Raw genomic sequence first — 15,829 nt, 5'->3', positions numbered from 1 at the left:
AGGATATAAATCATGTGTGCACACAGGGTCTTGATAAGGTGTATGCGGGTCACTGGGGGGGATCTATTACCAAAGGGAAATCTACTGCCATGGTGGGTGGAAAAATGAACAATGTGGAGGAGGGTAGACAATAGAAGAATATTGTTTTTGAAAAATATATGTTTTTTTACTTAATTCAAAAAGAAAAACTGCAGTAACAATAAAACATCTCACAGGCACCATAAACTGAAGTTTCTAGACTAGAGTTAGTCTTCCCCATCTTGGGGCACATTATGTCACACAGTGCCCGCAGTATGTCACACAGTGCCCGCAGTATAAACATTGTGTCACACAGTGCCCTCAGTATAAACATTAGGTCACACAGTGCCCTCAGTATAAACATTAGGTCACACAGTGCCCTCAGTATAAACATTAGGTCACACAGTGCCCTCAGTATAAACATTATATCACACAGTGCCCTCAGTATAAACATGATGTCACACAGTGCCCTCAGTATAAACATTATATCACACAGTGCCCTCAGTATAAACATTATATCACACAGTACCCTCAGTATAAACATTGTCACACAGTGCCCTCAGTATAACATCATGTCACATAGTGCCCTCAGAATAAACATTAGGTCACACAGTGCCCTCAGTATAACAATGTCACACAGTGCCCTCAGTATAAACATTAGGTCACACAGTGCCCTCAGTATAAACAGTATGTCACACAGTGCCCTCAGTATGTCACACAGTGCCCTCAGTATAAACAGTATGTCACACAGTGCCCTCAGTATAAACATTATGTCACACAGTACTTGCAGTATTAACACCATGTCACACAGTGCCCTCAGTATAAACATTAGGTCACACAGTGCCCTCAGTATAAACATATCACACAGTGCCCTCAGTATAAACATGATGTCACACAGTGCCCTCAGTATAAACATTATATCACACAGTGCCCTCAGTATAAACATTATATCACACAGTACCCTCAGTATAAACATTATATCACACAGTACCCTCAGTATAAACATTGTCACACAGTGCCCTCAGTATAACATCATGTCACATAGTGCCCTCAGTATAAACATTAGGTCACACAGTGCCCTCAGTATAAACAGTATGTCACACAGTGCCCTCAGTATAAACAGTATGTCACACAGTGCCCGCAGTATAAACATTATGTCACAGTGCCCGCAGTATAAACATTATGTCACAGTGCCCGCAGTATAAACATTATGTCACAGTGCCCGCAGTATAAACATTGTCACACAGTGCCCTCACTATAAACATGTCACACAGTGCTCTCAGTATAAATATGTCACACAGTGCCCTCAGTATAAACATTAGGTCACACAGTGCTCTCAGTATAAACATTAGGTCACACAGTGCCCTCAGTATAAACATTAGGACACACAGTGCCCTCAGTATAAACATTAGGTCACACAGTGCCCTCAGTATAAACATTAGGTCACACAGTGCCCTCAGTATAAACATTAGGTCACACAGTGCCTTCAATATAAACATTAGGTCACACAGTGCCCTCACTATAAAAATCATGTCACACAGTGCTCTCAGTATAAACATTATGTCACACAGTGCCCTCACTATAAACATTAGGTCACACAGTGCTCTCAGTATAAACATTAGGTCACACAGTGCTCTCAGTATAAACATTAGGTCACACAGTGCTCTCAGTATAAACATTATATCACACAGTGCTCTCAGTATAAACATTATGTCACACAGTGCCCTCACTATAAACATTATGTCACACAGTGCCCTCACTATAAACATTAGGTCACACAGTGCCCTCACTATAAACATTAGGTCACACAGTGCTCTCAGTATAAACATTAGGTCACACAGTGCTCTCAGTATAAACATTAGGTCACACAGTGCTCTCAGTATAAACATTAGGTCACACAGTGCCCTCAGTATAAACATTAGGTCACACAGTGCCCTCAGTATAAACATTAGGTCACACAGTGCCTTCAATATAAACATTAGGTCACACAGTGCCCTCACTATAAACATCATGTCACACAGTGCTCTCAGTATAAACATTATGTCACACAGTGCCCTCAGTATAAACAAGGGGTGTGCACCGGCCACTTTTCGTGTTTTGTGTTTTGGTTTTGGATCTGGATCTTTCATTCGTGTTTTGGATCTGGATTGGTTTTGCCAAAACCACCCTTCCGTGTTTTGGGTTCTGGGTTTTGTGTTTTGGATCTGTATTTTTTTGAAAAAAAGCATAAAAACAGCTAAAATCACAGAATTTGTAGGTTTTTCTGCTCCTATGCTATTATTAACCTCAATAACCTTAATTTCCACTCATTTCCAGTCTATTCTGAACACCTCACACCTGACAATAGTGTTTTTATGTCCAAAAGGTTGCACCGAGGTAGCTGGATGACTATGCTAAGAGATACGAGTGGGCGGCACAAACACGTGGTCCATCTAGGAGTGGCACTGTAGTGGCAGACAGGATGGCAGTTTGAAAAACTAGGCCCCAAACTATACATAATGCAAAGAAAAAAAAGAGGTGCAAGATGGAATTGTCCTTGGGCCCTCCCACCCACCCTTATGTTGTATAAACAGGACATGCACACTTTAACAAACCAATCATTTCAGCGCCTGTGTCTGCCACACGACTGTGGCTGAAATGATTAGTTCATTTGGGCCCCCACAAAACAAGCTGGCAATTAATCTGTCCCTGCACGAACTGGCTCTACGGAGGCAAGATGTCGTCCTCATCCACCGATTCCTCACCCTCTTCAGTGTTGTGTACATCCTCATCCTCACAGAGTATTAATTCGTCCCCGCTGGAATCCACAACCACAGGTCCCTCTGTACGTTCTGGAGGCTGGTCTCCCTGGAAGAGTTGATAATTCATTTTATGAACTTCATCTTCTCCACATTTTGTGGAAGCAACCTCCTACGCCTTTCGCTGACAAGGTTCCCGGCTGCACTAAACACTCTTTCGGAGTACACACTGGAGGGGGTGCAACTCAGGTATAATAGAGCCAGTTTGTACAGGGACCTCCAAATTGCTTCTTTTTCCTGACAGTACAGGTACGGACTGTCTGACATGCCTACTTGGATGCTGTCACCGATGTAAAACTTTAAAAGACAGACGCACGCTTGTCGCTGCTGCTTTGAGGATGCAAGTGCGGCTACAGCCCACACAATTCACAAAGACAGAAAAAAGAAGAAGAATATTTTTGTTTGTGTAGCACACTTTGAGGGTGTCGCCACCCTTTAACAGACAGACGCACGCTTGTCGCTGCTGCTTTAAGGATGCAGGTGCGGCTACAGCCCACACATTTCACAAAGACAGAAAAAAAAAGAACAATATTTTTATTGTTTGTGTAGCACACGTTGAGGGTGTCACCACCCTTTAACAGACAGACGCACGCTTGTCGCTGCTGCTTTGAGGATGCAGGTGAAATCTAGACGGGATTTGGAACCGGGTACACACTACCTCCATCAATTGTCTAAATCCCACTGCACTAATGGCGGATACCGGACGCACGTCTAACACCAACATAGCAGTCAAGGCCTCAGTTATACGTTTTGCTTCAGGATGACTGCTGTCGTACTTCATCCTCATCACTAGGGACTGTTGGAGGGTCAATTGTTTAGTAAAAGTAGTGATGTTCCTACTTCCTCTCTGGGATGATGAACAACTCCCAGCAGCAGCAACAGCACTAGGAGGAAGTGGTTCTTGATCTTTCCCTATTTTATTTTTATCGGAGAAAGTTTGGTCCTCCATTTATGTTATATTGATATATACGTGCGGCTAAAGCGCACACAAACACAGAAAATATATTTTTATTTTTGCTGGAGAGTAGTGCACTTTGTGGGTTACACCACCCTTTAAGAAATGAGCCAGCCGGCTCTTTACTTATGGGACACAGGCGCACGCTTGGCGCTGCTCCTTTGTTGATGCACGTGCGGCTACTGCGCACACAAGTCACAAACACAGAAAATATTTTTTTTTTTGGTTTGGACTGGAGTGTACTTTGGGGGTTACAGCACCCTTTAACGGTCAAGCCAGCCGGCCCTTTACTTATGACACAGGCGCACGCTTGGCACTACTTGGTTGATGCACGTGCGGCTACTGCGCACACAATTCACAAACACAAAAAAAATATTTTTTTAGCACTTGGGGGGAGCACCCCTGATGGACAGAGCACCCCCTGGACAACACTACAGCACCCCTTTAGGACTGGGACACTGCACAGGACTTTGGCGTGGACACAGCCCCTATGGACAACTGACTGCACAACACAGTCCAGCCAGCCCCTATGGACTTTGAAGTAGTGGACAACAGCAGCGCAGCACAGCACAGCACAGCACTACTCTGCACTACACTACACTACACAGCCCAGCCAGCCCTAACTCCCACCCTCCCTCTTCACTGTCCACAGCCGAGTGAGAAAATGGCACCGACGCGGGTACCTTATATAGGTTCCAAAACCCGTGAGACTCGGAAGGCGGGATGATGACGTTTTGCCTCGATTTCAGATCCGAGTCAGGCGGGAAAAGTCGAGCCTGACTCGGATCTGCCTCGGATCGGAGGGCTCGGATTTCAGAAATCCGAACCCGCTCACCCCTAGTATAAACATTATGTCACACAGTGCCCTCAGTATAAACAGTATGTCACACAGTGCCCTCAGTATAACAATGTCACACAGTGCCCTCACTATAAACATAATGTCACACAGTGCCCGCAGTATAAACATTGTCACACAGTGCCGTCACTATAATCATATCACACAGTGCCGTCAGTATAATCATGTCACACAGTGCCGTCAGTATAATCATGTCACACAGTACCCTCAGTATAACATTATGTCACACAGTGCCCTCAGTATAAACATTAGGTCACACAGTGCCCTCAGTTTTAATATGTCACACAGTGCCCTCAGTATAAACAGTATGTCACACAGTGTCCTCAGTATAAATATGTCACACAGTGCCCTCAGTATAAACATTAGGTCACACAGTGACCACAGTATAAACATTAGGTCACACAGTGCCCTCAGTATAAACAATATGTAACAGTGCTCGCAGTATAAAAACACCATGTCACACAGTGCCCACAGTATAAACATTAGGTCACACAGTGCCCTCAGTATAAACATTAGGTCACACAGTGTCCTCAGTATAAACATTAGGTCACACAGTGCCCTCAGTATAAACATGTCACACAGTGCCCTCAGTATAAACATGTCACACAGTGCCCTCAGTATAAACATGTCACACAGTGTCCTCAGTATAAACATTAGGTCACACAGTGTCCTCAGTATAAACATTAGGTCACACAGTGTCCTCAGTATAAACATTAGGTCACACAGTGCCCTCAGTATAAACATTAGGTCACACAGTGCCCTCAGTATAAACATGTCACACAGTGCCCTCAGTATAAACATGTCACACAGTGCCCACAGTATAAACAATATGTAACAGTGCTCGCAGTATAAACAGTATGTCACACAGTGCCCTCACTATAAACATCATGTCACACAGTGCCCTCACTATAAACATCATGTCACACAGTGCCCTCAGTATAAACATTAGGTCACACAGTGTCCTCAGTATAAACATTATGTCACACGGTGCCCTCAGTATAAATATGTCACACAGTGCTCTCAGTATAAACATTAGGTCACACAGTGCCCTCAGTATAAACATTAGGTCACACAGTGCCCTCAGTATAAACATTAGGTCACAGTGCCCGCAGTATAAACATTAGGTCACACAGTGCCCTCAGTATAAACATTAGGTCACAGTGCCCGCAGTATAAACATCATGTCACACAGTGCCCTCAGTATAAACATTAGGTCACACAGTGTGCTCAGTATAAATGTCACACAGTGCCCTCAGTATAATTATGTTACACAGTGCCCTCAGTATAAACAGTATGTCACACAGTGCCCTCAGTATAAACAGTATGTCACACAGTGCCCTCAGTATAAACAGTATGTCACACAGTGCCCGCAGTATAAACATTAGGTCACACAGTGCCCTCAGTATAAACATTAGGTCACACAGTGCCCTCAGTATAAACATTAGGTCACACAGTGCCCTCAGTATAAACATTAGGTCACACAGTGCCCTCAGTATAAACATTAGGTCACACAGTGCCCTCAGTATAAACATTAGGTCACACAGTGCCCTCAGTATAAACATTAGGTCACACAGTGCCCTCAGTATAAACATTAGGTCACACAGTGCCCTCAGTATAAACATGTCACACAGTGCCCACAGTATAAACCTAATGGGCCAGATGTACTAAGCTCTGAAAAGTGATAAAGTGGAGAGTGATAAACCACCAGCCAATCAGCTGCCAACTGTCATTTTTCAAACACAGCCTGTAACATGACAGTTAGGAGATGAGTGGCTGGTGGTTTATCACTCAACACTATCACTTTTCAGAGCTTAGTACATCTCCCCCAATGTCACACAGTGCCCTCAGTATAAACATTATGTCACACAGTGCCCTCAGTATAAACATTATGTCACACAGTGCCCTCAGTATAAACAGTATGTCACACAGTGCCCTCAGTATAAACAGTATGTCACACAGTGCCCTCAGTATAAACCGTATGTCACACAGTGCCCTCAGTATAACAATATCACACAGTGCCCTCAGTATAAACATTAGGTCACACAGTGCCCTCAGTATAAACATTAGGTCACACAGTGCCCTCAGTATAAACATTAGGTCACACAGTGCCCTCAGTATAAACATTAGATCACACAGTGCCCTCAGTATAAACATGTCACACAGTGCCCTCAGTATAAACATTAGGTCACACAGTGCCCTCAGTATAAACATTAGGTCACACAGTGCCCTCAGTATAAACATTAGGTCACACAGTGCCCTCAGTATAAACATTAGGTCACACAGTGCCCTCAGTATAAACATTAGGTCACACAGTGCCCTCAGTATAAACATTAGGTCACACAGTGCTCTCAGTATAAACATTAGGTCACACAGTGCCCTCAGTATAAACATTAGGTCACACAGTGCCCTCAGTATAAACATTAGGTCACACAGTGCCCTCAGTATAAACATGTCACACAGTGCCCTCAGTATAAATGTCACACAGTGCCCTCAGTATAAACATTATGTCACACAGTGCCCTCAGTATAAATGTCACACAGTGCCCTCAGTATAAACATTATGTCACACAGTGCCCTCAGTATAAACATGTCACACAGTGCCCTCAGTATAAACATGTCACACAGTGCCCTCAGTATAAACATGTCACACAGTGCCCTCAGTATAAACATGTCACACAGTGCCCTCAGTATAAATATGTCACACAGTGCCCTCAGTATAAACATTAGGTCACACAGTGACAGTGCCCGCAGTATAAATATGTTACACAGTGCCCGCAATATACTTTAAATATTAGATGAGATGTAAGCTGAATTGGGTGAAGACTATGGGCTGTATTTACTACAATCCGCATTTGTAATGTAGATTGTAGTGAGATATTACAGAGTGACTTCAGGCAATATCACAGGGATTTACTATAAATCCCTTATAGGGACAGAGCTTGCGATAAATCTCTGTCCCTGCAAATCCCCTTCGGAGCCTTATCACGGTATTTTTGCAAAAAATACCGTGATTAAGTGCCCGCGCATGCGCCGACCGGTCGCCGCTGCTACCCCCTCCTGCGCTAAGCCCCGCCCCCCGCGATCGCAGAAAGTGTTTGCTGTACTGGCTTTGGGCCGTATGTCCGGGCCTTTCACCGTTCCCACCTTGCCGGACATGTACATTTCCCCCCTCGGTGCCGTGCTGAAGTAGGTACAGAGTGAACGAGGCATTCCCTCACTTGCTTTGCCAGGTTAAATACCAGTTATTCGATGTGGTGCTCGCATTGATATAGGGCACAAGTTCTTGGGCTTTGTCCTCTTGACCCCGGGCAGTGCATGTTTTCCAGGTCTCCTCACAGAATTGCAATTGTAATAATTAGCTCCACTTGTGGAATTTTTTTAAAAACGTGTCAGTGAGTGATGTATACACCTGTGTACCTTCGGGATGACCTGGGGGGCATGACCTGTGTGGGGTCCTGGGGGCCGAGTTTGAGAGTCTCTGATATAGGGTTTTGGTCCTGGGGCTTTGATGGCACAATTGGGATGCTGAATCAGTTTCTTGCCTGCTGAAGTTGCACCCTCAGTCCCTACGTTTTATGGGTTTTGAATTGGACGTTCCATTTTTGTTGACAGGTGCTTTCCCATGGGCTGCGCTATCTCGTGTGCACATATGTGAAAGGTTTAGTACGGGCTATGCAGGAATAGCGCATTATTTGGATGATTTTTGTTCGCCGGCCCATCATGTGGTGAGGTTCTGTTTTCTGTGCAGGCCCTTTTTTACGGGTGTTTGGCATTGCTGTTGCCTTGGACTAGGCGGAAGGCCCGATTTCCTGCTCGTCTTACCTTGATATTGTAGCGGATACATTTGCTGGTGCTGCAGGTTTCCGGCGATAAGCTGCAGCGGTTGCTGGTGCAGATTCAGTGGTGTTTGACTTCTCGGCGGGTTAAATTGCGTCAGGTGCAGGCGGTCCTCTGTTAATTCAGTTTTGTCTGCCAGATTATACCGATGGGGCGGGTGTTTGCAGTAGGCTAGAGTGTGCTATTGCGGGGGTCTCCAACCAACATTTCTGTTTCCGCCTTTACAGGGAAATCCTGAATGACCTCAGGGTGTGGGCTTCAGTTTGGGGGATTTCAATATTGGAGTTGATTTGGCCCAAGCAGCCGGGTGACAATGCTGAGTTACACCGAGGCTGCGGCTTCAACTGACTTCGGAGCGTTCTTTCAAGGGGACTGGTGCGCTGCCCCATGGCCTGCGTCATGGATATCACGTGGCTTCGGTCCAACCTGCTGTTTGTGGAATTATTTCCAGTTATAGTGGCTGTGGATTTGTGGGATGATAAATTGTCTAACTGGAATATAATTTTTGGTGTGGGAAGCGGAGAGTGGTGCCCGCTATTAATAATCAGCGTTTTTCTTCTCCTATGGCGCTGCATCTGTTGAGGTTCTTGGTTTTGAAGTGTTTGCAGGCGATTATTGGTTTTAGGACGCGACACATGCTGGTAATTGAAAATGGGATAGGGATTCCCTGTCCCATTTTTACTTTGATTGGTTTTGGGTGTTGGCCCCTGAGGCTAATCTGATTGGGGAGACTTGTCCATCTTCTGCCTGGCTGATTGTCTAACCGGGTTAGTTGGCCTTGCTCGGAGGTCCCTGGCTCGGAGGTCCCTGGCTCAGTCTGCTTTGCTAGGCAGCATGGAGCGATTGGGAGACTTATCTGGTAGGTATCCTTCTGCTGGTAAGTCTTAGATCAGCACTTGGTTGGATTTGTGTGGGGTCATTATCAGAGGGGACGATCTGAGACGCCCATGGCTTCCACCCTAGTGGGTATTGCTTTTTCTCTCTCGCTTTCATGGTGGTCACGACCCCACAGCCATTTGTGCTGTCTAAGGCCCTTAAGGATTGGGCTAATTGAAAGTCCCATGGTGGGTGATTCTCGCTGCCCAATTGATGCGGCACTGCTGCAGCATCTGGTTGGGGTGATTTCGTTTATTGCTTTTTCTGATTTTGCATCTGTTTTGTTTCACTTAGCATTTGCGCAGCCATACTTTGGCGCATGGCGGATTAGTGAGCTTTTTGCATCTAGTAAGAGGTTTGCTGACTCTGGGCTATTGTTTAAGCATGTGGTACTTCAGGCCGGGGCTGTCCTGTGCAAAATCCCCTGGTCTGAAACTGTTCAGTTGGGGCGCGGGCGTTGGGTTACCATCAGGCCTCATCCTATTACTAAGATTTGCGCTTTCCGCTTGGCTGGTTTACATGAGGGTCTGCGCCCGTCAGCCGGCTCACAATGGTTGTTTCATGCTGACTCCTCCCCTTTGACTAAGTTCTAGTTTGCTGCTGTGTGTCAGCGCTGTTTGCGACAGTTGGGTGTGAATGTTGCACAATGTGGTACTTTTACCGTATTGGTGCAGCTTCTTTCGCAGTGGCCAGTGGGTTACCTCAATCTGCCATTCAAGATATTGGTAGCTCGAGGCCATCCACCTTTAAGTCATATGTTAGATGTGATAAGCTTTAAGTTAACGTCAGCTTACAGTGACCACAGGGGGCGTTTCAGTCACTCCCTAATATTGCTTATGTAACGCTCAGCTTACAAGGACCACAGGGGGGTGTATCAGTTGCTCCCTAATATTGGTTATGTAACGCTCAGCTTACAATGACCACAGGGGGCGTTTCAGTCACTCCCTAATATTGCTTATGTAACGCTCAGCTTACAAGGACCACAGGGGGGTGTATCAGTCACTCCCTAATATTGGTTATGTAACGCTCAGCTTACAATGACCACAGGGGGGTGTATCAGTCACTCCCTAATATTACTTATGTAATGCTCAGCTTACAATGACCACAGGGGGGTGTATCAGTCGCTCCCTAATATTGGTTATGTAACGCTCAGCTTACAATGACCACAGGGGGGGGGGGGGGGGCGTATCAGTCACTCCCTAATATTGGTTATGTAACGCTCAGCTTACAATGACCACAGGGGGGTGTATCAGTCGCTCCCTAATATTGGTTATGTAACGCTCAGCTTACAATGACCACAGGGGGGTGTTTCAGTGTCTCCCTAATATTGGTTATGTAACGCTCAGCTTACAATGACCACAGGGGGGCGTTTCAGTGTCTCCCTAATATTGGTTATGTAACGCTCAGCTTACAATGACCACAGGGGGGCGTATCAGTTGCTCCCTAATATTGGTTAAGTAACGCTCAGCTTACAATGACCACAGGGGGCGTATCAGTCGCTCCCTAATATTGGTTATGTAACGCTCAGTTTACAATGACCACAGGGGGCGTTTCAGTCACTCCCTAATATTGGTTATGCAACGCTCAGCTTACAATGACCACAGGGGGCGTTTCAGTGTCTCCCTAATATTGGTTATGTAACGCTCAGCTTACAATGACCACAGGGGGGCGTTTCAGTGTCTCCCTAATATTGGTTATGTAACGCTCAGCTTACAATGACCACAGGGGGCGTATCAGTCACTCCCTAATATTACTTATGTAATGCTCAGCTTACAATGACCACAGGGGGGCGTTTCAGTCGCTCCCTAACATTGCTTATGTAACGCTCAGCTTACAATGACCACAGGGGGGGCGTATTAGTCGCTCCCTAATCTTGCCTATGTAATGCTCAGCTTACAATGACCACATGGGGAATTTCAGTCGCTCCCTAATATTGCTTATGTAATGCTCAGTTTACAATGACCACAGGGGGCGTTTCAGTCGCTCCCTAACATTGCTTATTTAACGCTCAGCTTACAATGACCACAGGGGGGGCGTATCAGTCGCTCCCTAATATTGGGTAAGTAACCCTCAGCTTACAATGACCACAGGGGGAGCGTTTCAGTCGCTCCCTAATATTGGATAAGTAACGCTCAGCTTACAATAACCACAGGGGGGCGTATCAGTCACTCCCTAATATTGGATAAGTAACTCTCAGCTTACAATGACCACAGGGGGTGTTTCAGTCGCTCCCTAATGTCACAATCCTGGCTAGTTTTTACCTTTTGTGACTAACCTCTGCCAGCTGCTCCATGGATCTGTGTTTGTAATTCTCCTGGGACATCTGCTCTGGCTGAATCATGCTGGCTGTGACATCTCTGTGTGTGCAGACTGCTCTCCTCCCCACACTGATTAATCACCTGGACCCTGCTCTGTCTGTGAGCATTGCTAGTCTAAATTGGAATCACAGGTGTGGTCCTGATTCTCAAGGGCTGCAGAGATGATTACTCCCTCTGCATGTTGTGTCTTGCTCCACTCAGAATGCCACTGCCAGACCACCTGTCTGTATCCACCAATCGCTGCCAGACTCTAGGTATATAGATCCTCCTCTAATAGCACTCAGTGCTTGAACATCTTGTTACATTCCGTGGTGTACAACTTATGCTATAGCTGTACCTCTGAGTACCAGTATGTCCCAGGCTCCTGCTGGTTCCTAGCCCATTGCTATCCGTAAACCTGCTGCGTTCAGCTATCCACGCTACCAGCCTCTCACCTACGGCTCCCAGGCCGCTCCAAGTAGCTTCCACGCTACCAGCTTCTTCACACGGCTCCCAGGCCGCACCAAGTAGCTTCCACGTTACCATCTCTCACCCACGGCTCCCAGGCCGCACCAAGTAGCTTCCACGTTACCATCTCTCACCCACGGCTCCCAGGCCGCACCAAGTAGCTTCCACGCTACCAGCTTCTCTACATGGCTCCCAGGCCGCACCAAGTAGCTTCCACGCTACCAGCTTCTCCACATGGCTCCCAGGCCGCACCAAGTAGCTTCCACGCTACCAGCACCTACCCACGGCTATCCGGCCGCTCCACGTAGCCACCCAGCTACCAGCGTCTACCCACGGCTATCCAGCCGCTCCACGTAGCCACCCAGCTACCAGCGTCTACCCCCGGCTATCCAGCCGCTCCACGTAGCCACCCAGCTACCAGCATCTACCCACAGCTATCCAGCCGCTCCACGTAGCCACCCAGCTACCAGCGTCTACCCACGGCTATCCAGCCGCTCCACGTAGCTACCCAGCTACCAGCATCTACCCACGGCTATCCGGCCGCTCCACGTAGCCACCCAGCTACCAGCGTCTACCCACGGCTATCCAGCCGCTCCACGTAGCCACCCAGCTACCAGCGTCTACCCACGGCTATCCAGCCGCTCCACGTAGCTACCCAGCTACCAGCATCTACCCACGGCTATCCGGCCGCTCCACGTAGCCACCCAGCTACCAGCGTCTACCCACGGCTATCCAGCCGCTCCACGTAGCCACACAGCTACCAGCGTCTACCCACGGCTATCCGGCCGCTCCACGTAGCCACCCAGCTACCAGCGTCTACCCACGGCTATCCAGCCGCTCCACGTAGCCACCCAGCTACCAGCGTCTACCCACGGCTATCCAGCCGCTCCACGTAGCCACCCAGCTACCAACGTCTACCCACGGCTTCCCAAGCCACAACAAGTAACTTCCACGCTACCATACGTCTGCAAGCCCATCTACTAGTAACCCGACCAGCTCAGTCAGCCTTCCTGCCGGTCGCAGTCCGGTTTCTCAAAGTCCACTCACCTCACGGCTCATTAGCTGCACCAAGTAGCTTCCGTGCTACCATCTACCTGCAAGCTCATCTACTGGTACCCCGACCAGCTCAGTCAGCCTACCTGCCGGTCCCAGTCCGGTCCCTCCAAGTTCCTTCTGGTCTCATTCCAACGTCTTAAGTTTCCAGTTCCAGTCACTCGTCACCAAAGGCAGTTCTCACTGCTACCCACTTCTTCTATTAAAAGAGCTATTCATGTTACCCATGATTCCAGTCCAGCCGGCCTCCAGTGATTCCAGTTCATCACCTGATACAGGTAACTCACTAGCACCAACTGTGACACCTAATATTGGATAAGTAACGCTCAGCTTACAATGACCACAGGGGGGCGTTTCAGTCGCTCCCTAATATTGGTTATGTAACATATGGCTGGAGCTGAGTGTTTGTAGCATCCTTCTTTGCCTCCCAAAAGTAAATTAAAAGCTCAGGGTCATACCTTCAATAAAAGCAAGTTATGACCATTTATCCAAAGCAGTCTGTGTCCGTGTCTTTATTTTAGTGTAAGTTAGTTGTAAGTTGTTACTGCGCTTATACTGTAGGTGCTGCTTTCACAATCTCCCTGAAATGCTTTTTCAAAGTAGGCAAGGATTCTCTGTGCTGCTGGGCTTTCATGTTGGCAGTATTTCCCACATGATCAACTCACTCATCTCCTGATATACTCTGTGCTGCTGGGGACCCTGCTCCTCCCACTATATAACTCTCAGCCTGTGGCTTCCTGCTGCCTCCATTCCCCTCCTCACATCATGTCTGCTCCTGTCACGTGCAGCCCTGTCCTCACTGACACATCACTCATCCCCTGATATACTCTGTGCTGCTGGGGACCCTGCTCCTCCTACTATATAAGTCTCAGTCTGTGACTTCCTGCTGACTCCATTCCCCTCCTCACATCATGTCACTGTCCCTATCACATGTAGACCTGTCCTCACTGATACATCCCTCATCTCCTGATATACTCTGTGCTGCTGGGTTTTCATGGTGGCATAAGTGGACTGATCAGTTCTCTAATCTCCTGATGTACTGTGAATAGCTGAAATGAAGATGTCACCTGCTCTAACCATACATGTGATAGCAGCTCATTTGTCATTATGAACATTTGTCTCATACCTTAAGTAAAGACTGCAACCATGGGGCCTGGAGCAAACTGTACAATACTCCGATGCCGTTCACATCTCTTTGGTAGAACAGACCCAGCTCTTCAAGGACCAGTGTGAGGATCTGCGAGAGACCTAAAGGACAGAATGGAGCTGGTTATTGGGTGCCCTATATGATGTCACAATGATTGTACAACAGGATGAAGAGCCAATAACGAGAGCAGTCATACTTCACCTGCAACATTGTGTCTTGTAAGACTGGACGTAACACTGTGTCTTGTAAGACTGGACGTAACACTCATTACACATATTGCACTCAAAGCACTCATTACACATATTGCACTCAAAGCACATATTACACTCATTGCACTCATTACACTCATTGCACATTATTACACTCATTACACTCATTGCACATTATTACACTCATTACACTCATTACACTCATTACACTCATTGCACATATTGCACTCATTGCACATATTACACATATTACACATATTACACATATTACACTCATTGCACTCATTGCACATATTACACTCATTGCACATATTACACTCATTGCACTCATTACACATATTACACTCATTGCACATATTACACTCATTGCACATATTACACATATTACACTCATTGCACTCATTACACTCATTACACTCATTGCACATATTACACTCATTACACTCATTGCACATATTACACTCATTGCACATATTACACTCATTACACTCATTGCACATATTACACTCATTGCACATATTACACTCATTGCACATATTACACTCATTACACTCATTGCACATATTACACTCATTACACATATTACACTCATTGCACATATTACACTCATTGCACATATTACACTCATTACACTCATTACACTCATTACACTCATTACACTCATTACACTCATTACACTCATTACACTCATTACACTCATTACACTCATTACACATATTATACTCATTGCACATATTACACTCATTGCACATATTACACTCATTGCACATATTACACTCATTACACATATTACACTCATTGCACATATTACACTCATTGCACATATTACACTCATTACACATATTACACTCATTGCACATATTACACTCATTGCACATATTACACTCATTGCACATATTACACTCATTACACTCATTACACTCATTGCACATATTACACTCATTACACTCATTACACTCATTGCACATATTACACTCATTACACTCATTGTACTCATTGTACTCATTGTACTCATTACACATATTGCACTCATTGCACATATTACACTCATTGCATATATTACACATATTACACTCATTGCACTCATTACACTCATTGCACTCATTGCACTCATTACACATATTACACATATTACACATATTACACTCATTGCACTCATTACACTCATTACACTCATTACACTCATTACACATTGTCGATACCAAATAATTGGATATGATCGCTTGTAATTTTTTATTTGACGATTCTGTGTCGACGCAATTGCGATATGTATAAATATGTTGGTATTGCTATAGGGTTTGATCAGAGCCTGGAAAT

The 15,829-nt window shown here is 46.0% G+C and overlaps 1 protein-coding gene across 1 annotated transcript in view; it reads right to left on the bottom strand.

Annotated features, from left to right (window-relative positions):
• MPP4 (MAGUK p55 scaffold protein 4) overlaps positions 1-15,829 on the bottom strand; it is a 212,495-nt gene that overhangs the window by 182,792 nt on the left and 13,874 nt on the right. The window contains exon 2 of the mRNA XM_088460721.1: positions 14,283-14,404. Coding sequence (XP_088316847.1) covers positions 14,283-14,404 — 122 coding nt within the window. The remainder of the gene's footprint in view (positions 1-14,282; positions 14,405-15,829) is intronic.

This window comes from Taudactylus pleione, unplaced genomic scaffold (assembly GCF_031769625.1).
Source record: "Taudactylus pleione unplaced genomic scaffold, aTauple2 ptg000976l, whole genome shotgun sequence".
Classification (NCBI taxonomy): Eukaryota; Metazoa; Chordata; class Amphibia; order Anura; family Myobatrachidae; genus Taudactylus; species Taudactylus pleione.
The sequence above is the reverse complement of the archived record's forward strand: the minus strand, read 5'-3'. Positions and strand labels throughout refer to the sequence as shown.